The sequence below is a fragment of the Rana temporaria genome, chromosome 5, assembly GCF_905171775.1.
Source record: "Rana temporaria chromosome 5, aRanTem1.1, whole genome shotgun sequence".
NCBI lineage: Eukaryota > Metazoa > Chordata > Amphibia > Anura > Ranidae > Rana > Rana temporaria.
The window spans coordinates 35819013-35842218 of NC_053493.1; the positions used below are offsets into that span (position 1 = coordinate 35819013).

A 23206-nucleotide genomic window follows, 5' to 3' on the forward strand; every position below is an offset into this window, starting at 1 on the left:
GTCTTCAGAAGAGATGGGTCTTCAGAAGAGATGGGTCTTCAGAAGAGATGGGTCTTCAGAAGAGATGGGTCTTCAGAAGAGATGGGTCTTCAGAAGAGATGGGTCTTCAGAAGAGATGGGTCTTCAGAAGAGATGGGTCTTCAGAAGAGATGGGTCTTCAGAAGAGATGGGTCTTCAGAAGAGATGGGTCTTCAGAAGAGATGGGTCTTCAGAAGAGATGGGTCTTCAGAAGAGATGGGTCTTCAGAAGAGATGGGTCTTCAGAAGAGATGGGTCTTCAGAAGAGATGGGTCTTCAGAAGAGATGGGTCTTCAGAAGAGATGGGTCTTCAGAAGAGATGGGTCTTCAGAAGAGATGGGTCTTCAGAAGAGATGGGTCTTCAGAAGAGATGGGTCTTCAGAAGAGATGGGTCTTCAGAAGAGATGGGTCTTAAGCTTCTTCCTGAAGGCCAGATAGTTTTCTTCCAAGCGGATGTCCGTGGGTAGAGCGTTCCATAGCCGGGGTCCTTGGACTGCGAATCTTCGTTCGCCTTTTGATTTGTAGTGTGTCTTGGGAATGTGAAGGAGGTTCTGGTTAGTTGACCGGAGGGGGCGACTTGGGGTGTAGTGCTTTATTTTTTTGCAGAGGAAATGGAGTACAAAGAAGGGCAACAAAGCTAATAAAGGGTCTGGAGGATATTAGTTATGAGGAAAAGTTGCGAGCACTGAACTTATTCTCTCTAGAGAAGAGACACTTGAGAGGGGACATGATTTCAATTTAAATATACCGTACTGGTGACCCCACAATAGGGATAAAACTTTTTTGCGGAAGGGAGCTTAACAAGACACGTGGCCACTCATTAAAATTAGAAGAAAAGAGGTTTAGCCTTAAACTGCTTAGAGGGTTCCTTACTGTAAGAGCGGCAAACATGTGGAATTCCCTTCCACAGGCAGTGGTCTCAGCGGGGAGCATTGATGGTTTTAAGAAACTATTAGATAAGCACCTGAATGACCACAACATACAGGGATATACAAGGTAATACTGACATATAATCACACACATAGGTTGGACTTGATGGACTTGTGTCTTTTTTTCAACCTCACCTCCTATGTAACTATGTAAAGATGTAACCTACCCCCCCTTTCACGCAGGAACAGAGCTGAGGCTGTCAATCACAGGCTGTGTGCTAGAATCCCCTGTCACAATTTTACCTCTTGGTGTCAGGAAGTGACTTGTACAGACCACAAAGGAACGAGGCAGCAGACAGAAATGACACTTGGTGCTTCGGACAGAGGCATGAAATCAGTATATAGGGATATACTTTGTTCATATTTCAAGTCAGAGGTTTGGGGAGAGGCAAGTACACACTACAGTAGGGATAAGCTTTGCTCATATTTCATGTCAGAGTTTTCCTAACACTTTTAACTCAGATCCCTTTACTAAATATAACATTTCTAAACATACCGATTTTTCAGTATTTCAGTATCAGTAATGCTGTACTGACAAAAAAAGTAGGTTGATTTACTAAAGGCAATTGGGGTATTCACTTACAAAAGATACCAAATTACATTCAAGGAAAAAAAAAAAAATCATTTTTGCTTGGACATGATTGGATAATGCAAGTCAGCAGAACTTCTTTCTTTAAGCTCTAGGGCACCTGGCCTCAAAGGGAAAGGTGTTTTTGCCTTTAGTAAATTAACCCCCAAGTTTCTTTAAAAACAGATCCACTAGGAGAAACTCCGTGCCCGGGAAAGTTTGGCACACGTGACATTTTTGGTCCTACTGTTCTATATTCCTAGGTGTAACTGACAGCTCAATCTTTGCTCCACAAGGGGAGAAAGTCCCTCGCTTGATTGCCAAGGGGAGAAAGTCCCTCGCTTGATTGCCAAGGGGAGAAAGTCCCTCGCTTGATTGCCAAGGGGAGAAAGTCCCTCGCTTGATTGCCAAGGGGAGAAAGTCCCTCGCTTGATTGCCAAGGGGGGAAAGTCCCTCGCTTGATTGATAAGGGGAGAAAGTCCCTCGCTTGAATGATAAGGGGAGAAAGTCCCTCGCTTGATTGCCAAGGGGAGAAAGTCCCTCGCTTGATTGCCAAGGGGGGAAAGTCCCTCGCTTGATTGATAAGGGGAGAAAGTCCCTCGCTTGAATGATAAGGGGAGAAAGTCCCTCGCTTGATTGCCAAGGGGAGAAAGTCCCTCGCTTGATAAGGGGAAGAAACCCCACTCCTCCAAAAGAGTGAACTCAGATTATGACACAGAAGGTGCCTCTTCCCAGAGGATAGAGTCTTTCCTTAGATCTGCTTCCAAATATGAAAACAACTAACATAAAGGGGGCCCTAAAATAAAGGGGGGCCAAACCCTCCTAGAAGTTGGCTTTGTGCACAGGGCCACAGTCAAACTGGAACAGAAAAAAAAGCCGGAGGCACTTGCCCGCCCCTGGATTGCGATCGCTCGGGACACAGCGAGAACCGGGAGCTGTGTGTGTAAACACACAGCTCCCGTTTCTCTTGGGGGAGAAATGACTGATCACCTGTCATTGCCCCTAGTAAGTCCCACCCCCCTTCTTCAGTTAGAACATGCAGAGGGAACACAGTTAACCCCTTGATCGTCCCCTAGTGTTAACCCCTTCCCTGCCAGTGACATTTTTACAGTAAATCAGTGCATTTTTATAGCACTAATCCCTGTAAAATTGTCAATGGTCCCAAAAATTTGTCAAAAGTGTCGGCTCTGTCCACAATACTGCAGCCCCAATTAAAAATTAAAAAAAATCGCAGATCGTCGCCATTACTAGTATAAAAAGAAATAATAAAAATGCCATAATTTTATCAGCTATTTTGTAGACGCTATAACTTTTGCGCAAACCAATCAATATACGCTATTTTTTACCAAAAGTATGTAGAATACATATCAGCATTTTTAGAAAAAATGTGGGATATTTATTATAGCGAAAAGTAAAAAATGTTTTTTTTTTTCAAAATTGTCGCTGCTCTTTTGTTTATAGCGCAAAAAATAAAAACCACAGAGGTGATCAAATACCACCAAAAGAAAGCCATTTGTGGGAAAAAATGGACATACATTTTGTTTGGGTGCAGCGTTGCACGGCCCCACAATTGTCAGTTAAAGCAACGCAGTGCCAAATTGTAAAAAGTGCTCTGGTCAGGAAGGGGGTAAAATCTTCCGGAGCTGAAACGGTTTTAACAATAGCATTTTACCTGAAACAAACATCTGGACTCCTTTTGGGAGGTATCTACAAACTGTTGGCCATATACTTGCAGGTGTCCAGAAACCTTTTGGTTATACAGCTTAGTTGTTTTAGATAGAGTAGTAATTGGTTAAAACCTGTTGAAGTCTGTGTCCCATTGGGGTTGCTTTTCCATTACTATCAGTAACAGCCACCCAACAAGAAGTGAGAGAAAATCTCTTCAAAGTAAGACATTTCAGTTACAGTGACAGCTAAAAAATGTTAGATTATCTCTCTATTTCGAGTCAGGTGAATGAATGACTTGTATAGCACTACTAATGCGAACTGAATCGCCTCTGGGCGCTTTTTCCAGCCAGTGTCTGCTTGGCTGGTGCAGTCATTTTACCCCAATAAATATTGGTCACCAGGAAAATGTTTGAATCACTCCAGTGAGAGTACGGACGGAAAGGACATACGGACGGAAATAAAAACAGGACCGGGGTTCCAATTCTTCCACACTCTATCCAAAATTAAATTTGGTTAGAGATCTACTTTAAATAAAAAAGCAGCATGCCTTTGAAAAAAGTCTCTGTGCTTCTTTTGGACAACATTAAAAACTTGGCTGTGCTAAAATAACTGACAATAAAAACACAACTTCTTGCCATCCTAATCTGTCATTTACAACTGAGCAGAGTGAACAAGCCCACACTGACAACCACAGTCTGCAAATAGGTACACTGGCGGTGTACTTCCTACCGGCATTCGGCAGCGCACTAATAATATGTAGAGAGATCAATGAAAAAGCAGATGAAAATCACCTTCTCATTTCCATGACATTTCCCAGAACTGCCGCAGACACAAAAAAAAAAAAAAAAAAAAAAAAAAAAGTCCTTGTGATGAAACACATTTTGTAGGATTTGAGAAACCAGTGTTAACTTTATCTGGAAGGATATTTTCACACTTCTCTTCTACAGAAATAATAAATGCACAGAACAAAACATTATTTCCTCCCTGAAGATATCATCCTTTCATGGCCAGGGGTCACGAATGCCTGGATGTCCAGGTCAGATTTAGCAGGGTCATTTAACTAAACCCATCAATTTAACGGCTTAAAAATGTGAATCAGTACTGCTTGGACCTTGAAGAAGAATTTTTTTTTTTTAAATTCTTATTTATTTTATTTATAATATAAAATTGTGTTTTTAAAAAAAAAAAAAAAAATTGTGATCACTTTTATTGCTGTCACAAGGAATGTAAGTGTAACGGTCACCACCGTTTACGACCTTCGATCAACCGACGACGGCTTATCGACACTCCACAATCAGGCAAACGAACACGACCCATAAGAATTCCCCCCAGACACGAAACACACGGCTCTGTTCTGGTTTCAAATGCAAGACAACTTTAATGGTTAGCTCTCAAGTTTATATACAGTTTAAGCATGAAAGGAACAATCAAACTCTCCACCCACACCTCACACCCTGGGGGGGCTTCAATACACCTTCAGATGGCTAACTGCTAAACATTCCAGACATCTCGGCGCCGGGCTATAATTATCACTGCACCTGAGAAGTCACATTCCTTCATTAACAGAATTCAAACAAAACACCATCACACAATGATTTCTTCTCAATCCACATCTTTAGACAGACGTTCTGTCTCCGCATACAGCTTGACAGAAAGGTATTCACACCTCTGAGCATCAATAGGCTTTAAGCATTGTTATCACACAATGAAAGGCCTTTCAAGAGCCAGCCACATTTAACATGTCAACAGTCTACACCGAGAGATGAGTCATAGAATAAACCAACACTTTGCAATATGAGCTATCAGTAATGTCCCCTGTTCTGTAATTTAGGATATCATTTCTCAGTCACCCTATGGCCCTATCGGACATAAGGTGACCCTAGACATAGGAATCCTTGGTGACGCCGGTACAGGAGTACCCCTCATCCTTCCAAAGTCTCTGTTTGTCCCGGGTCATTCCGTTACAGTAAGCATCCCTTGTGACAGTAATAGGAGTTGACAGGTACTCTTCATGGTGGGATCGGGGGGTCTAAAAGACCCCCGATCCCTCCTTTGCACTTCCGTAAAAACGGCGATTCTGAATATTGTGTATTTTTTTTTTAAATCCGGCGCCATTGGCAGCCAAATAACCCGGAAGTGACGTCATGACGTTGCTTCCGTGTTTACATTGAAGAGACTGAATACCAGCACATTGTGACTATACCTTGCAGAAAAAAAAAGAAAAAAAAGGGCCAGCAGTATGCAACCGTTTAAAGTGGTTATAAAGCCTAAACATTTTTACCTTAATGCATTCCTTGCATTAGGGTAAAAAACATTTACACATCAGCATTCCCCTTCAACCCCCCTCTTTTATTTACCTTAGCCCCATTTGATCCAACGCCATGCACATCTGCAACTCTTCTCTCCCCTCACCTCTGGGTCTCACTGGCTTTGCTTTGTTGTCAATCAAAGCCAGTGATGAGGGAGCGGGGCCTAGTCCCATCGTCTAAATGGGAGAAAAGAAATTTTGGACAGCCGCACTCCAATAAAAGGTAAAAAGGTGGTGCCTTTTATTCTGGTAATAAATACTACAAAAGCAAGAAAAAAACAGCAAACAGTGGGGCAATAGAGCTAACTAGTTTTTTTTAGCTATGACTAAGCATTGGTTATCAATGTGAAACTAGTTAGCTCTATTACCCCACTGTTTGCTGTTTTTTTCTTGCTTTTGTAGTATTTTTAACCAGAATAAAAGGCACCACCTTTTTACCTTTTATTGGAGTGCGGCTGTCCAAAATTTATTTTCTCCCATTTATGCTCTGTGCATTGCCTGCACCCACCGGATTTTGGGCCATTTCATTCACCACTGAGGTACATCATCTGGAGCGGCGGTTCCTTCTTTCTATAGTCCCATCGTCTGCGTCAAAGGGATGCAAAAGGGGGGCTCAGGAGCGAGCATGCACAAGTGACCCCATAGAAAGCAGCTTCCCATGGGGGCACTGGACAGAAAGGAGGGGCCAGAAGCGCCGCTGCTCTGTAGAATTTTAACAGTGACCCATACCTGCCCAGCACATTCAGTTGTCAGCCAGCAATTCCCAACTGACAGGTGAATGTAAAGAAACAGGAGAAAAAACAAAAAGGCGTGGGGTTCCCCCAAAAATTCATATCAGACCCTTTAGGTCTTGTATGAATTTTAAGGGGGACCCCCAACAAAAAAAATGGCATGAGGCCTCCAAAATTCCATACCAGACCATTTGGGGTGTGCAAAATCTGGTGCAGCTGTGCATGGTAGCCAATCAGCTTCAGACTTCAGCTTGTTCAATTAAGCTTTGATTAAAAAAAAAAAAAAAAACTGGAAGCCGATTGGTTTCTATGCAGAGCTGCACCAGATTTTGCACTCCGTTAGTAAATGAATCCCTTTGAGTCTGTTATGGATTTTATGGGGGAGCTTCTTGTAAAAAAAAAAAGAAAAGAAAAATCCCCCAAAATCCATACCAGATTCTTATCCAATCATGCAGCTTGGGTGGTCTGGAAAGGGGGGACCGAGCATGAACAACCCTCCCCCCTCATCCCAGGCCACATGGGGGGGTATTTTAGAGACAAAGCATGGAAAAATATATTGTAGAGATTTATTGCATATATTTTATTCCCTAAATGGACATACCATGGCTGATTTTATAAATGGAACCTTTTTTTCAAAAAAGTGGACATCCCTTTTAAACACAACAATGTGTTCAGGCAAGGAGCCATCAGATAAGATGGACCCTGCCTGACATGGACTAACAGCTTCCTGAAGGCTTTGATTTTACCAAATGCATATTACAATATTTTTTAATTTCCTGTGAAAAAAATGATATCAGAGCTCAGTCTCTTATGAGGCGCCTACAATTACTGCAATATTATGAATCCTATATCATGCAGCTATCCCGCAAATCTTAGCAGTGAAGGATGTGCAATAAAACCAGCTAGTTTTTAACACCCTTATGAATGGCAAATCTCTACTATAATCATTTCTTGTTATAAGTGTGGATATTTACACGTGAACTCATCCCCACCCTGAAAAGCCACCCTGCTCGACTTCACATCTCCCAACATACTACCAGACTTAGCCCATACAGTTGTGCTTATAAGTTTACATACCCTGGCCAGGCCAAACACTAACCATGAGTGAAAAATGTTTTTGTGTTATCATTCATATTCTCTAAAAAAAAAATGGCCAAGAAATCAAATTCTGCCAGGGTATGTAAACTTGTGTTCTATTGGGTTGAGGTCAGGACTCTGTGCAGGCCTGTCAAGTTCCTCCACCTCAAACTCGCTCATCCATGTCTTTATGAACCTTGCTTTGTGCACTGGTGCACAGTCATGTAGGAACAGGAAAGGACCATCCCCAAACTGTTCCCACAATGTTGGGAACATGAAATTGTCCAAAATGTCTTGGTATTCTGACGCCTTCAGAGTTCCCTTCACTAAAGGGCCAAGCCCAACCCCTGAAAAACAACCCCACACCATAATTCCCCCTCCACTAAATGATTTGGAGGGGTGGCGCAATACTTTTGGCAATATAGTGTGAATAAGCGAGTTTGGGGTATAATAACTTGACTGGCCTGCACAGAGTTCTGACCTGAACCCAATAGAACACCTTTGGAATGAATAACAGTGGAGACTGCGAGCCAGGCCTGCCAGTCCAACATCAGTGCCTGACCTCACAAATGCGCTTCTGGAAGAATGGTCAAACATTCCCATAGACGCACTCCTAAATCTAGTGGTGTGGACAGTCTTCCCAGAAGAGTTGAAGTAAAGGGAGGGCCAACTCAATATTGAACCCTATGGACCAAGACTGGGGTGCCATTAAAGTTCATGTGCTTGTCCCAATAAATTTGACCATAAAGTGTATATTAAATGTACAAAAACAACAATATTGTTCAAGTCACCTAAGGGCGATAGGTACACCTATCAGGTTTCTAAGGTGGCTAAACTTCCATTACAATCTATTTTTTATTTTATTTTTTGCAATCGATCCCATAGAATATGGAAACAAGGCTAATGCCGCGTACACACGATCATTTTTCGGCATGAAAAAAACAAAACGTTTTTCAGCATGTCCAAAAAACGAAGTTTTTCCAACTTCATCATTAAAAACGACGTTGCCCACACACCATTGTTTTTAAAAAATTATGAAAAAAGCGCGGTGACGTACAACACGTACAACGGCACTCTAAAGGGGAAGTTCTATTCGCCTTTGGGCTGCTTTAGCTGATTCCGTGTTAGTAAAAGACGATTTGCGCTTTGTCTGTTACGACGTGATGAATGTGCTTACTCCATTTTACCTGAATGAGCGCTCCCATTTCATAACTTGCTTCTGGGCATGCGCGGGTTTAAAACGTTGTTTTAGCCCACACACCATCATTTTTTACAACCCGAAAAACTTCATTTTTAAAACGACGTTAAAAAATGCAGGATGTTCGAATTTTTTTTTGTCGTCGTTTTTCAGAAGCCGAAAAACGATGTGAAGCCCACACACGATCATTTTAAATGACGTTTTTAAAAACGTAGTTTTTTTTCATGCCGAAAAATGATCGTGTGTACGCGGCCTAAGACTCAACTATGCACAAAAGCATAGGAACTGGAGTGCAGAAAAATTGCAGCAGGTGCTCCGGACTGATCAGTCAATATTTGTAATATTTGGCTGATTCAGGAGGCAGTTTTTTTGGCCAAAGGGCTGGAGAGCAGTACAATAATAAGTGTCTGCAGGCAACAGTGAAGCATTGTAGAGGTTCCTTGCAAGTTTGAGGCTCCATTTGTGCAAATGGAGTTGGAGATTTTGTCAGGATAAATGGTGTCCTCAATGCTGAGAAATACAGGCCGATATTTATCTATTATGCCATTCCATCAGGGAGTGATTGGCCCCAAATTAATTCTGCAGCAGGACAATGAACCCAAAGGTACAGCCAATTTCATTAAGAACTATATTCACTGTAAAGAACAAGGAGTCCTGGGAGTGATGGTTTGGCCCCCAAAGAGCCCTGATCATAGCCATTGTGGAGTCATTCTGGCATTACATGAAGAGACCGAAAGAATTTGAGGCAGCCTACATCCACAGAAGATCTGTGCTTTGTTCTCCAAGATGTTTGGAACAAGCAACCTGCAGAGTTACATTAAAATCTCTGTGTAGGTGTACCTAGAAGAACTGATGCTGTTTTTTAGACAAAAAGTGGCCACATCAAAATATTGATTTGCTTTGGATTCCTCTTCTGTTCATTTACTTTCCATTTTGTTAATTAATAAAAAAAAAAATAACCTGATCAACCCCCCCCCCCCCCCCCCCCCCAATTAGATCACTTCTCCTAACCCCCTATTCCATTGTCTCAGATACCAACGACGAATATCTAGATGCAAAATCCACCATAATTTTGACTACATCCCATAACATTTCATAAGCTTTGAACCCTAGTTAACCAATGGCTTAATACCATATGTTGCATTTTGCGTTACATAGTATGTATTTTATCTAGAACAGACATATTGTTACATTTGTTTGTTTATCAGAGCGGCTGCTCCCGCATCTATGCTACCTTCTGTTAGGTTATTCATACCCTTAAAGTGGATGTAAAGCCACTCTCATCCTTTCTAAACTACTGCCATAGTGCTGATCTATAAGGATATAGATGCCTCCTGCATGTATCCTTACCTGTCAAATGTCTCCCCTCTGTCTGTTATAAAAACTGAAAAATTGCAGATTCTGTGGGTGGATCTGTTGTCTGGAGCTCGGTGGGTGGAGTTGTGATGTCAGTAGACTCCCCCACCCTCCTCTACACTCCTTGTCAACATGCATTTTTTCCTGTGTATTCCTTACACCAAATTCTGCTATGATCACTAACATCCAGTCAAAATCCAGAAAAGTAACCACATGACTTCAGAAAAGGAGTGGAAGTGGGAATTAAAAATTAATGCCAGTCTCCAGGCTAGTGCATGAAATATGTAAATAAACTTCACAGCAAGGGGGCGGAACGGACTACGGTTTTTCTCTGTAAGTCCGTTTTAATTCACTGAACAATAAAAGAGGATTGCTCAGAGCTGGATTAACTCTGTCGCAAGACTGGGCACAGATGATGAGAAATCTTATACTCTACATTGTGACATAAAAAAAATAAAAAAATAAGGGTTTACATCCACTTTAATAAAAAACCTTACAAAAAATAATAAAAAATAAAAAACAAATAACGTCTATTACTAAAAGCATTCTTAATTTACAGTAACTTACAGACAACTTTATGCAATTAATGCTTTTTTCTAAAGCTCTCCAGGAGTCCTGGAACTCAGAATGATCTAGTATGAAAATGCCGACTTCAGGTAAGCCGCTCCCATAGCTCGCTATGACCCCACTGTGATGGACAGTCTTACTGACCTTTTTTGCTAAAGTATGGAAAGTTGAAGGCCACAGCATAGACCTCCACATTAAAATTGGAATTTGAAATCTATCCCAACAGCAGCCCGGCTTGCCCCAAATGTACCTGGGAGGAGGGATCCTTCTTCCATGTGGTTTGGTCATGCCAGCTTATACAGACTTTCTGGAGGGGAGTAGTCAATGTTATTAATTCTGTTAGCAAACAAAGTTCCATGTGACCCGATGCCACTGCTGCTTGGGATTGTGGATACATTGGAGACTCCCCAATCCAAAAAATGATTTGTATTCTATGTGGCTTTTTATGCCAGAAAGGCGATTCTGCTACAATGGAAGGGGTGTTTCCCGCCGACCGTACAGCAATGGAGAACCCTCATAAATAAGGCCCTTCCTTTGTACAAATTGACCTACTTAGGACCTGACTGTCCCCCAAAAAATTGCTAAAATATGGGACCCATGGGTTCCAGAGGAGCAGCTCCCTATGGAGTAGGGATTGGAGTCTACAAAAACAACGGCTAAAGAACTACTCAGCCAGGCAAAACGAGTTACCTATATTTAGAATCTGAGTGGTGCTTCGTAGAGGTATAGATTGAGATAAACACCCCCCCGGATCTACGTGTCCGATGTCTCCTAGCCCACTTCTGGGCCACCAATGAACCCCTATCGGAGGAGAGTCCTCATACACCCACTACCCGATATACATTGTCCAGATTGTCTTACATATACAGTACAGACCAAAAGTTTGGACACACCTTCTCATTCAAAGAGTTTTCTTTATTTTCATGTCTATGAAAATTGTAGATTCACACTGAAGGCATCAAAACTATGAATTAACACATGTGGAATTATACAGAACAAAAAAGTTTGAAACAACTAAAAATATATTTCATATTCTAGGTTCTTCAAAGTAGCCACCTTTTGCTTTGATTACTGCTTGGCACACTCTTGGCATTCTCTTGATGAGCTTCAAGAGGTAGTCACCTGGCGCAGCACCCCATCACTCTCCTTCTTGGTCAAATAGCCCTTACACAGCCTGGAGGTGTGTTTGGGGTCATTGTCCTGTTGAAAAATAAATGATGGTCCAACTAAACGCAAACCACATGGAATAGCATGCCGCTGCAAGATGCTGTGGTAGCCATGCTGGTTCAGTACGCCTTCAATTTTGTTTAAATCCCCAACAGTGTCACCAGCAAAGCACCCCCACACCATCACACCTCCTCCTCCATGCTTCACGGTGGGAACCAGGCATGTAGAGTCCATCCGTTCACCTTTTCTGCGTCACACAAAGACACGGGGGTTGGAACCAAAGATCTCAAGTTTGGACTCATCAGACCAAAGCACAGATTTCCACTGGTCTAATGTCCATTCCTTGTGTTCTTTATCCCAAACAAGTCTCTTCTGCTTGTTGCCTTTCTTTAGCAGTGGTTTCCTAGCAGATATTCTACCATGAAGGCCTGATTCACACAGTCTCCTCTTAACAGTTCTAGAGATGTGTCTGCTGCAAAAGGTGGCTACTTTGAAGAACCTAGAATATGAAATATATTTTCAGTTGTTTCACACTTTTTTGTTATGTATAATTCCACATGTGTTAATTCATAGTTTTGATGCCTTCAGTGTGAATCTACAATTTTCATAGTCATGAAAATAGAGAAAACTCTTTGAATGAGAAGGTGTGTCCAAACTTTTGGTCTGTACTGTATGTATGCTTCCTATACAGAGCTGGTGACAACCTTGTATGTATGCATGCAACAAGAGGGGTGCCGACTAGATAACTTTGTATTTACCCTATCCCTCCCCCTTCTCTGTTTACTGCTTAGAGGGAATTGTCATTCTCATTGGTATGTACTATCTGCTTTGATTTTTACATATTGTATACGTATCCACTGCTTACAGTTTGTAGCTTTTGTTTTTATGGAAAAAAAAATTTTTTGTTAAAAAAAATAAAAAATTGAAATTTGAAATCTTGGAGCACCTAAAGTTTTGGGACTTTCCAGGTATCCTAAAAAAAATGCTGGGCCCCCCTGCAACTGATGTTAGTGTTTGGTCACTTCAACATCACTACAAGTACACTTTAAAGGGTATTAGCAGACACTTTGTTCATTTTAAAACACTAAATATATGCGTCAGGATTTCAGACCCAAATATTATCAGCTTTATAAAAGTAATCTAGATCCTCCATACTTCAGATGCATATAAGAATGCAGCCGAGGACACGGGCCCTAAAAAAAAGATAGCTGGGTTAGGATTGATATATAATGGGCTTCATCTACAATGATTTAAAAAAAAAATGGATTTATATCGCTCTCATTACCTTTTAGAAAAGAAAAAAAATGGTTTCATCCTATAGTCTTCATCCATCCTTCGATGGTAGGCAATTTAAATGTAAAAATTGTACAATTAAATCATGGATTTTCATTTGACATTCTTTTTACATTTTTCTAAATGAGGTCTAGTTTAGCTTTGCATTGTGTGAAAATTGTCCATAAATTGCACAGTTTTGTCAGAGTAGCATTGACTATAGAAAATTCAGCTTCAAGAAATTGTATCCCCCACTGTGCTATGAACTCTGTTCCACAATCAATGTTTGAGGTTACCCGATATTGTCTGCGTCCAATTTCCTCTTCTATCACTTACAAACCCAAAGAAATTGCCTTATAGACTGGGTAAAGGTACATTTCTATTGGGTGCATAAATAGGGGAGTTTGTTAAAACAGATCAGCACCGTAGGATTAATCAAAGAGAGAAAACTAAAATCTTTTGCAATGTATCTAAAGGACAAGAGTTTTTTTTACATTGTAGACAGAGTAGGGAAGAGTTAGCATCCCTGTTGAGATTTTATTGTGGTCTGTCTCCCCAATGGGGAGATTTACCTGCTTGATATGTCCTTGGACCATTGACATTAGGACTGAAAGTAAGGGAAAGAGCAACATTTTTAGTTCTCACCAGAACCAATCCATCCAAGGGTCCATCAAATAATCCACAATAAGATGGATGAAAAGAAAACCTTCCAATGGGGGTGAAGATGTGGTGTCTTTCGCGCTACTAATGAGTGAATAAGTATAGAAAGCTGCTATATCTAATGGTGTTCACTGTACACGTAAATAAATAATTCTTAAAAGTGATCTTGCACTAAAGAAATACAAAAATGTGCAAACTGCAAAAAAGTGACAAAGTGCTGTACGATGAATTCCAATGGGCTCATATATGGTGCAAATGTGCAAACACTTACTAATCCACAAATGAATAAATACAGCATCAAATATATGATCAATAAAATGGTGTCAATGTGCAAAAATAGCAAAAAGTGCAAAGTGACAAAAAGTGCAAAAATACACTTAAAAAGTGCCAAGTGTGAAAAATGGTTCAATATTGCAATGAGATAAATAAATTAGTGAGACTAAAGTTCTAGAACGTTCCATGTAATGAGTAATGGGAACACAAGGGGATCAATTTCCCTACGACGTTACGTCACGTACCTCGTAACTTCCTCAGGAAGGAAAAATTATAAATGGGTTTTTCATTTTTTTTTTACAAATGTGAAAAGTGTGGGATACATTTGTATTCAGCCCCCCTGAGTCAATACTTTGTAGAACCTCCTTTCAGTGCAATTACAGCTGCAAGTCTTTTTTGGGGATGTCTCTACCAGCTTTACACATCTACAGAGTGACATTTTTGCCCATTCTTTGCAAAATAGCTCAAGCTTGGATAGAGAACATCTGTGAACAGCAATTTTCATGTCTTGCCACAGATTCTCAATTGGATTTAGTTCTGTACTTTGACTGGGCCATTCTAACACATGAATATGCTTTGATCTAAACCATTTCATTGTAGCTCTGGCTGTATGTTTAGGGTCGTTGTCCTGCTGAAAGGTGAACCTCCGCCCCAGTCTAAAGTCTTTTGCAGACTAACAGGTTTTCTTCTAAGATTGCCCTGTATTTGACTCCATCCATCTTCCCATCAACTCTGATCAGCTTCCCTGCTGAAGGAAAGCATCCCCCACTACATGATCCTGCCACCACCGTGTGCTCAGTGTGATGTGTAGTACAAGTTTTCCACCACACAGTGTTTTGTTTTTCAGCCAAAAAGTCACATTTTGGTCTCATCTGACCAGAGCACCTTCTTCCACGTTTGCATTGACCCCACATGGCTTCTCGCAAACGGGAGTTCTTATGGCTTTCTTTTAACTATGGCTTTCTTCTTGCCACTCTTCCATAAAGGTCAGATTTGTGGAGAGCACGACTAATAGTTGTCCTGTGGACAGATTCCCCCACCTGAGTTACCATGGGCCTCTTGGCTGATTCTCTGATGAATGCTCTCCTTGCCCGGCCTGTCCGTTTAGGTGGACGGCCAAGTCTTGGTAGGTTACGGACCTCTGCTGTACTCAGGGTAATTCTTACTACACTGGGTTTAAATATCTAAAAGCTTACTTTAGTTTTCCATATAGTAGAAAATAATTACAGCACACCGAAAGTCGCTCAATTGCGAAATGTGACAGGAAGGCTTCAGCTCCATCTCCTCCTGAACCAACTCTAACGGATATAGAATACTTTATAAATCCCCATTCTACGATTAAGCCCATGACTTGTAAAACGTGTTAGGGGTGTGGTTCGGGAGGGGAGGGAGTTGAAGCCTTCCTGTGACATTAGCAATTGAGTGGCTTTCAGTGCGCGCTTCTGCGTATCAGGCAAAACAAGTTATGTGGGAACTGCACCCTCACCAGATGACTGAATTAGGGGAGCTTGGAGAGGAGCTACAGGTTCTATTGGGGTTCAGAAATTAAAACTTGTGATGTAGCACCCTCCTAGTTTACAGTAGGCTGCAAGGATTATTTAGTTCAACTCCTCTGTAATCAGTGGAGCAGGGTATGATTGCTTTGGGCTGCTCTGAGTTTTACTGGCTGTGGGTTTGACTGCTTCCCCTGCCTTCCAGATGGTTCTAGAATGTAGTGGGCTGGATAAAGCAAATCAGCAGAATCAGCGAATCCCTGGGAAAGAGTGCCCAGATGGCAGCTGGTAGTGAGCATAAAGAGTCTGAAGCCTGGAGCTGCCCTGTTGTTGTCCAGGAGGAGAAGAAGTTCCCAGGACGGAGGGCTGCTGCCCCACCAGGCAAGCCAGCTGACACTTGCCAAAAGCTCATCAAGGTCCCAGCTAAACTAGAGCTGGGTGCCTAGCTTCTATCTCTGAAGCTAAAGAAAGGGGGATTTCACCAAGGATCCAGCCTGCGGAGTTCACTATGAAAATGTCTGCCTGACACAGGAGGGAGGCATCCCATTGCCCAGGGACTTGTGAGTACAGACCTGAGTACAAGATCTGGGTAACTGTTGCTGTGTGCCTGGATGTACCTAGTTTGGGGAAAAAAATGTAGCACCATTCAGTGGGCCCTTTCAGGAATGGTCCTTCTTGCTTTACCCCATTTGGTAGATAGACTCTCTTTTCCTGTCCTGTAGGTGCAATAGGAAATGATAGGAAATGACTCCAAATTGAGTTAATCTCACGCTCTTCTCACTGTACAGGTGCCTCCATTGGAAGATTTATACTCTGTTCCTAGTCTGGTGAAAGCTCAATATTTAGATTTTCCTCCACTTTCCAGTGAAAATAGTCATCAGGACCAACAGAGATTAAATCTCCCTAGAAAAGACAAATGCACTAAAAAGACACAGTGGTTCCTACCCTTTTACATTCCGTCAAAAGCAAAAATATAAATAAAATGTGGCTTTAGACATACTTTAAACACAACTATCAATTATATACTATTACATTGCGTTGGTTAAAAATTGAGAGTGCGTTTTTTTTTTTCTCGCAGAGACGTCTTACATCGCATGAGCAACAACAGGGACGGCAGAGCACCTTCACACCCTGGTCACCCTCCACCCATAACTTAACTCTTGGTTTTAGGCGGAGCAGATGTCAGACAGAAGTCGCAGATTTTGTTGCATTGCTGCTCTCTATAAAAGTTGTTTCACAAACACCGGGGGAGTGGATGTCTGCGACGGCAATTCTGCTCCCACCAGATTCCCAACCCTGTGCAGCGTTCTTACCGAGCTAGGGCTTGAATGTCGTCTGACCTTGGGAGACTCCTTCCCCACGGATGTGCTCTTAAAGTTAATGCATGCATTGTTTTCTGAGTGCACCCTCTTCACCTGGTTTGCTGCTTTTTCGAAGGGGTCGAAGCTGCTCTGAGTCCTCTGAACACGCACTTTCTTGTCCTCAGGGATGGTGTCCAATGGTTTGATTACCGAGTCCATTCCCTGGAAGTTGCGTGTAGACATCTTCGTGACACATATCTGCAAGGGGAGGAGAGGAAAAGATGAGTACACTGAGCGGAGTGAACAATAAACACACGTACGTCTTATCCCAGAGGATAGACCACCTCGGTGAACATGGCCCTTTCAGCAGGATGCATTGTTTGCCGAGGACTCGGCAATGACTCCAGTAATCAATCCCTTTCAACAGAAACATAAGAAGCCTTTATCCACCTGTTGTAACTCAAACATGAAAACACTGCGGTCACTTAATACAACCTCTGCCAGAACTGAGAACCCTCGGCCAACCTGCGACTCAGAGCCCAGACAAGGTGCTCTGATACCCAATGGGAAGATGCCAAAATACCCACACAACTCTCCCCCAAGTTTTATTAAATTTAACACTCAAAAACTAACTAAAAAAGTTTATTTTTACATTTAAAATATTTTTAGTTTCATTATAAAGGCATACAGTAAAAGAACTGTCATACATATTGTACGAGACGTACAAGATCTATACTGTACATATTTATGGCGACATTTACAGCAATAAGGAAAACTATTCCTGTAGCCAGGCATGCATATACCAAAAAAAAAAAAAAAAAAAAAAGAAGAAGAGGAAAATATGCAAAAAAGGTCCAACCAATCCAATCATTCTTCTTGGTGTTTGGATGCCAAGTCAAGTCCTTTTTGGCTCCTCTAATTAGTGCTGATGGTTTTGGACTGATTAGGATCTCATGGGCTGTAGTTTTGATTGTTTCTCCCTTCTTTCTGGAAGGATCCAGAACACAGGAGTGGAGCAGGCAAAATGAGCAGCCTGAATATTTATGGAGTCTCAGCCAATGCCTGGGGAGGTGTGCCCAGTAGGTGGCTGCAGAGCACATAAATAGTTAGGGGCAGCCTGGGTCTTATCCAGGAGGAGAGGTTCTGGGCAGCTCAGCTGAAGGTCTACATGTGCTCATCGAGGTCCCAGCTTTGCCAAAGACTCCACAATGACTCGAGTAATCAATCCCTTTCAACAGAAACATAAGACTCTCATCCACCTGCTGTAACTCCAACATGAAAACATCACCATCACCCAACACAAGCTCTAAGCGCCAGTGCTGCGAATTCTCTGCCAACCTGTTATACAGAGCCAGGACAAGGTGCCATCATACCCAAGGGAAAGATGCCAAAATACCCCTCCCCAAGTTTTTTAATTTAACACTCAAAAACTAACGTTTAAGAGAGGTTATTTTCACATTTAAAATATTTAAATTTTCATTATAAGGCAAGCGGTAAAATATGTTATACACATGGCACAGTATAAAGCCATATGGTTACATTTACATTAATATGGATAACTCTTCCTGTAGCCAGACATATACTAAAATATGCAAAAAGATCTAACCATACTTCTTGGTGTGGCACCCTCCTAGTTAGGTGCTAGGATGCTAGGTCAAGTCATTTTCTCTTCTGTAATCAGTGGAGCAGTTGCTAATTGCTTTGGACTAATTGGGCTCTCACTGGCTGCAGTTTCTATTGCTTTTCCCTGCTTTCTGGAAATCTCCAGAACATAGTGGAGCAGGTCAAATGCGCAGTCTGAATATTTATGGGTGGTGTGCCCAGTAGGTGGCTACAGAGCACATAAATAGTCTGGAGCAGTCTGGATCTTATCCAGCAGAAGAAGTTTCCAGCAGAAGCAGGGACAAAGTGAACAGTGTCCTGTGGTTACAGTTCCAAGTCCATGGAGCACATGGTCTCCAAGTCTGGAGTTCTGCATCAAAGATGATTGCAAGCGGCTGATACTCAGGTACTTACACTAGCTAAATTTAAAAACATACCTTTAATGATTTATGAATGAATACAGAGCTGTGCTTAAGTACAGAATGTCTTATTTTTGCTTGGAGTTCAGCTTTAACCTTTCTTTTAAGCAATGTCTGAAAAGGAAGTGCTGTCTCCAGGCATTATCCCTAGGGGGGTTACGGTGACTGTGACAATATTGTCCCTGGGGTCCTGATGGAAGTGTATGAATCATCTTCTTGGGGATAAAACAAAGGCCAGGCTGGGGTGGGAGCCATACAAGATCACAGATTTGTCTGTGTCAAACGTCTGCCATGCAAAAAAAAAATTATTTTTACAAATACACAGTGAAGAGTCTTTGACTTGTATATGGGGAAAGTAAGCAAAAGCTGACATGCAATCAAGATAAAATTAAAAATTTTCAACCAATTAATTTCATTTTCAAGAAATACCTCATTCAGTCTCAGTGATGCCATCACTGAATCGGTCTCCAGGGATTTACTTCATAGCAAGATTGAAATTTAGTAGTAAAGGTCATCAGGCTCCTGTAAACATCACACCACCCTGCCGAGGGTACCATATGAAAGAACACATCCCCAAAGTCCATTTATATGTGCATTCCTGCTGACCATATGGTGGTACAGACTTTAGCGGTGTAATCTGCTGATCAGTTGCTTGATTACACTCTAAAGCAGCATTTTTACCTCATAGGAACTCTTGGAACCATTTTCAGATAATCAAGGAACCCCTGCTAAGATTAGTCCATCAATGGTGATTAGAGACATGGCCGTTATATTGGTGGTCAGCAGGAAAAAAGGCCACCGTCGGCTAAAAAGCTTGTTCGTGTCATGCTGCCGATTCTGTCAAATGGCGATGGACCTGGAACTATGAAAGTACCATCAAATGGGAGGTCAATTAGCCACAGCTCAAAGAACCCTCAGCAAACTTTGGAGGAACCCTAGGGTTCCTAATTGAGAATGGCCTTACTAAAAAGGGATGATGGAGATGTGTTCTTTCATATCATGCTCGGGAAGTGCAGTACAGTGACTAATGAAAGTGCTAAAGATCATTCCAAAACCGGCCCAAATTCCAACAGCATATAGTCCGCTTAAGGCTTTCACCTTGTTGAGCCGAATAATATTTTCATTTTTTTTTTGTTTCAAAATAAAATTGGATAATGATCAAGAAAATGATAAATCTTTTTTAAATGATACATTGGAGGCTTTCCAAAAAGGTCTGGAATCCATGGCTAAAAATACATCAACACCAACATCATACATATGAACTCCTGCCTCGTGAGAAATATTCTACTTTTATTTTCCCAACAAAGTTTTCTTTTTGACTCCATAAAAAAATTACAGACCTTTTAGTAATGTTAGTAAAGTTATACCAAATGCTCAGTTTTTAAGAACTCTTATGCCGCGTACACACGTCATTCTTGTCAAGCCTGCCTTGCCCACACACGATCGTGAAAAAAAAAATGCTCGAGCAAAGCGCGGTGACCTACAACACGTACGACGGCACTATAAAGGGGAAGTTCCATTCGAATGGCGCCACCCTTTGGACTTGATTATGCAATTTTCCCTCCTCATAACTTGCTTCTGAGCATGCACGTTTTTTCCCCTTCGTTAAAGCCTACACACGAACATTTTTCACGACGTGAAAAACGACGACGTAAAAAAACGCGGAGAAAAAATAGTATGTTCTACATTTTTAATGCCCATTTTTCGCGTCGTGAAAAATGCTCTGAAGCCCACACACGACCGTTTTAATGACCAATTTAATTTTTTTTATTTTTCTCATCATGAAAAACGGTCGTGTGTACGCAGCATTAGCAGATGATTTAATCACCTGCTAAGTATGCAACTTCATCTCTAACCTATGTCCATGTTCCAGCCTAAACTGGTGCCATGACCAATGCCCCAGGTTTCCCGTTTATGGTGGCTCCTTCCTCTTGCAGCGTTCTATGGAGCCACCCTTGCATGAAGGTATAAGAATTGTGCCCCCAATACTGTGTGCATCAATAGAAACACACAGCTATGTAGCCTAGGATGCAGTGGCAGTGCATCCATAGAGGGCGCAGGAACGCCGCCCCCTCTCTCCTGCACCCGTCAATCTTCAATAGATAGATTCGTGCAATGCATGAATCGATCTATTGTCGCCGCCCCCTATTCAGGTGTCCGGCCCCTTGTCGGGTGCCGGGCATCTGAATTAAAGCGGTGGGGACGTTTTTGAAAGTGTCCGATTAGAGCCGTCGGCTCTAATAGGCGTCCTGATTAAAACTTTGGGCTCCATTAGACTTCCAAATTGGTAAAAAGCGGGCGCAACGCTGTGCGTTCGCTGTTTACACAGTGCTGTGTTAGGGAAGCGAATAAATCGCTTCCCTAACACTGACCCGCCTCTCAGCCAATCAGGTGCACCGGGTCTGGTTACCTGTCACCTGATTGGCTGAAGCGACAGGTGCTGTGATTGAACACCTATATCATAGCAGAAGACGGGAGAAGACATCGAGGACTCAGAGGGAGTGTGGAAGAATGCGCTGACCCAAGACAGGTAAGTGCCGGGCAGGGGGGACACTGGCGGCAATTGGTGGGGCACACTGGCGGCAATTGGTGGGGCACACTGGTGGCAATTGGTGGGGCACACTGGTGGCAATGGGTGGGGCACACTGGCGGCAATTGGTAAAGATCAGAAGTTTACAGAAGCAGCACTGAGAGACCGGGAGCCAGCATCATTGAAAGTTGTAAACTTCAAGTCGTGGAATAAGATTTTTAACAAATTGATTACTAGAGAATCTTTATTTTTTGTGCTCAATGTGTTAAGCTAAAAAACCCTATGACGATCTTCTTTTCTGTAATATTTCGACTTCATGCGTACAATGTTCCTACTGCTATAAAACAAAATAATTAATTTTAAAAAGCAAAAGTGGAATGCTTTACACACATCTAAGATGCATTTTGGGAATGCAGTCATTGACCTAAATTGAGGCGTTTGGCAAGCTTTGGAAGTTGCCAGGGCCTCTGCCAAAATGCTGCTGCCCACATCTAAAGAAATGCAAGCGCAGTCTGAATTTGATACCTATAATAGACTGTTCACTTCTACGGTACAGAACAGGCATTGGCTTTGCAATGCTTCAGTAACACAAAAAAATGTTGTTCTATAATAGTACGTGGAATCGTTCAAGTATAAATCCCTATGACCCGGTAGGATAAATCTTTCACACAAGAACCCCTATGCCCAACCCCCGTCTAGCACTAATGCAGCTGTGAAATGATGCCTAGCTAGTAATGACTAAAAAGTTAGGAGGGGAGGGCTCCGCCTATGCGAAGACCATCAAGCCTGGTTCATCCAGGTATGTTATTTATTGCAACGTTTAATTGGTTCAGCTTGGTTTCTGAAGAGTGACCACAGGGGGGTCGCTAACTCAGCACTCCACCATTCACTGAAAGCCTTCAACTTTTTATTTAATAAATACAAGGCATTCTATGATTGGACGAGGTGGAGAACAGGGGTAGCAACATCATGATCAAGGTGTGAGGAATAAAGCAAGTAATACTGTATTTTATAGGTATGCTGGACAAGAGCAAGCATTTAAAGCGACACATATATTTGTTTCAAGTATGTATTTGTGAGAAAAAGTACTTTGTATTGCACACAGCCTCTTCCAAATCCTGTTTTGTTTTCCCTGCTGCTCTGATCCAACTTTCTGATAGAGGGTGGCTATGTTTGTTCTCCATGGCCCCATTGTATATAAGAACATATCCACCTACTCTCTCGTCCCAGAGTTAGGCTATTAATAGTAATGTGCACTGCTCTACGCACATTACACATCCCATATATCTCATCTCAGGAACGAGCACCACATGAAGAGTTCCCTGACCTCTACCCTTGTCATCAGAGGCTGCTAGACCTCTACCCTTGTCATCAGAGGCTGCTAGACCTCTACCCTTGTCATCAGAGGCTGCTAGACCTCTACCCTTGTCATCAGAGGCGCCAAGACCTCCACCCTAGTCATCAGAGGTTCCTAGACCTCCACCCTAGTCATCAGAGGCGCCAAGACCTCCACCCTAGTCATCAGAGGCGCCAAGACCTCCACCCTAGTCATCAGAGGCGCCAAGACCTCCACCCTAGTCATCAGAGGCGCCAAGACCTCCACCCTAGTCATCAGAGGCGCCAAGACCTCCACCCTAGTCATCAGAGGCGCCAAGACCTCCACCCTAGTCATCAGAGGCGCCTAGACCTCCACCCTAGTCATCAGAGGCGCCTAGACCTCCACCCTAGTCATCAGAGGCGCCTAGACCTCCACCCTAGTCATCAGAGGCGCCTAGACCTCCACCCTAGTCATCAGAGGCGCCTAGACCTCCACCCTAGTCATCAGAGGTTCCTAGACCTCCACACTGTCCTGAGCAGTAGCCTATGCCATCTTAGGACCCTTTTTTCCCCGCTTTATAAAAAAAGGGGAAAAAAAAAACACCTGACAGAGGTTCTTACTGTTCTTCTTTTGGCTGGAGTTCCACTTTGGCTGTATTTCCCTAAAGTCACCAATCAGGTTCAAGTCTCATAATTTTTATTTTTCTAGATAAACCAAAAAAATTAAAAATAAATAGGTGCATAAGCAATACG

The 23206-nt window shown here is 42.2% G+C and overlaps 1 protein-coding gene across 4 annotated transcripts in view; it reads right to left on the reverse strand.

Moving 5' to 3' along the window:
* Positions 1 to 23206, reverse strand: part of CDK14 (cyclin dependent kinase 14) — a 601685-nt gene that overhangs the window by 426863 nt on the left and 151616 nt on the right. For 3 of the 4 annotated variants that reach the window (XM_040352389.1, XM_040352388.1, XM_040352391.1), the window contains one exon: positions 16598 to 16843. In XM_040352389.1, coding sequence (XP_040208323.1) covers positions 16598 to 16843 — 246 coding nt within the window. The remainder of the gene's footprint in view (positions 1 to 16597; positions 16844 to 23206) is intronic. The other variant, XM_040352390.1, reaches the window with a different exon arrangement.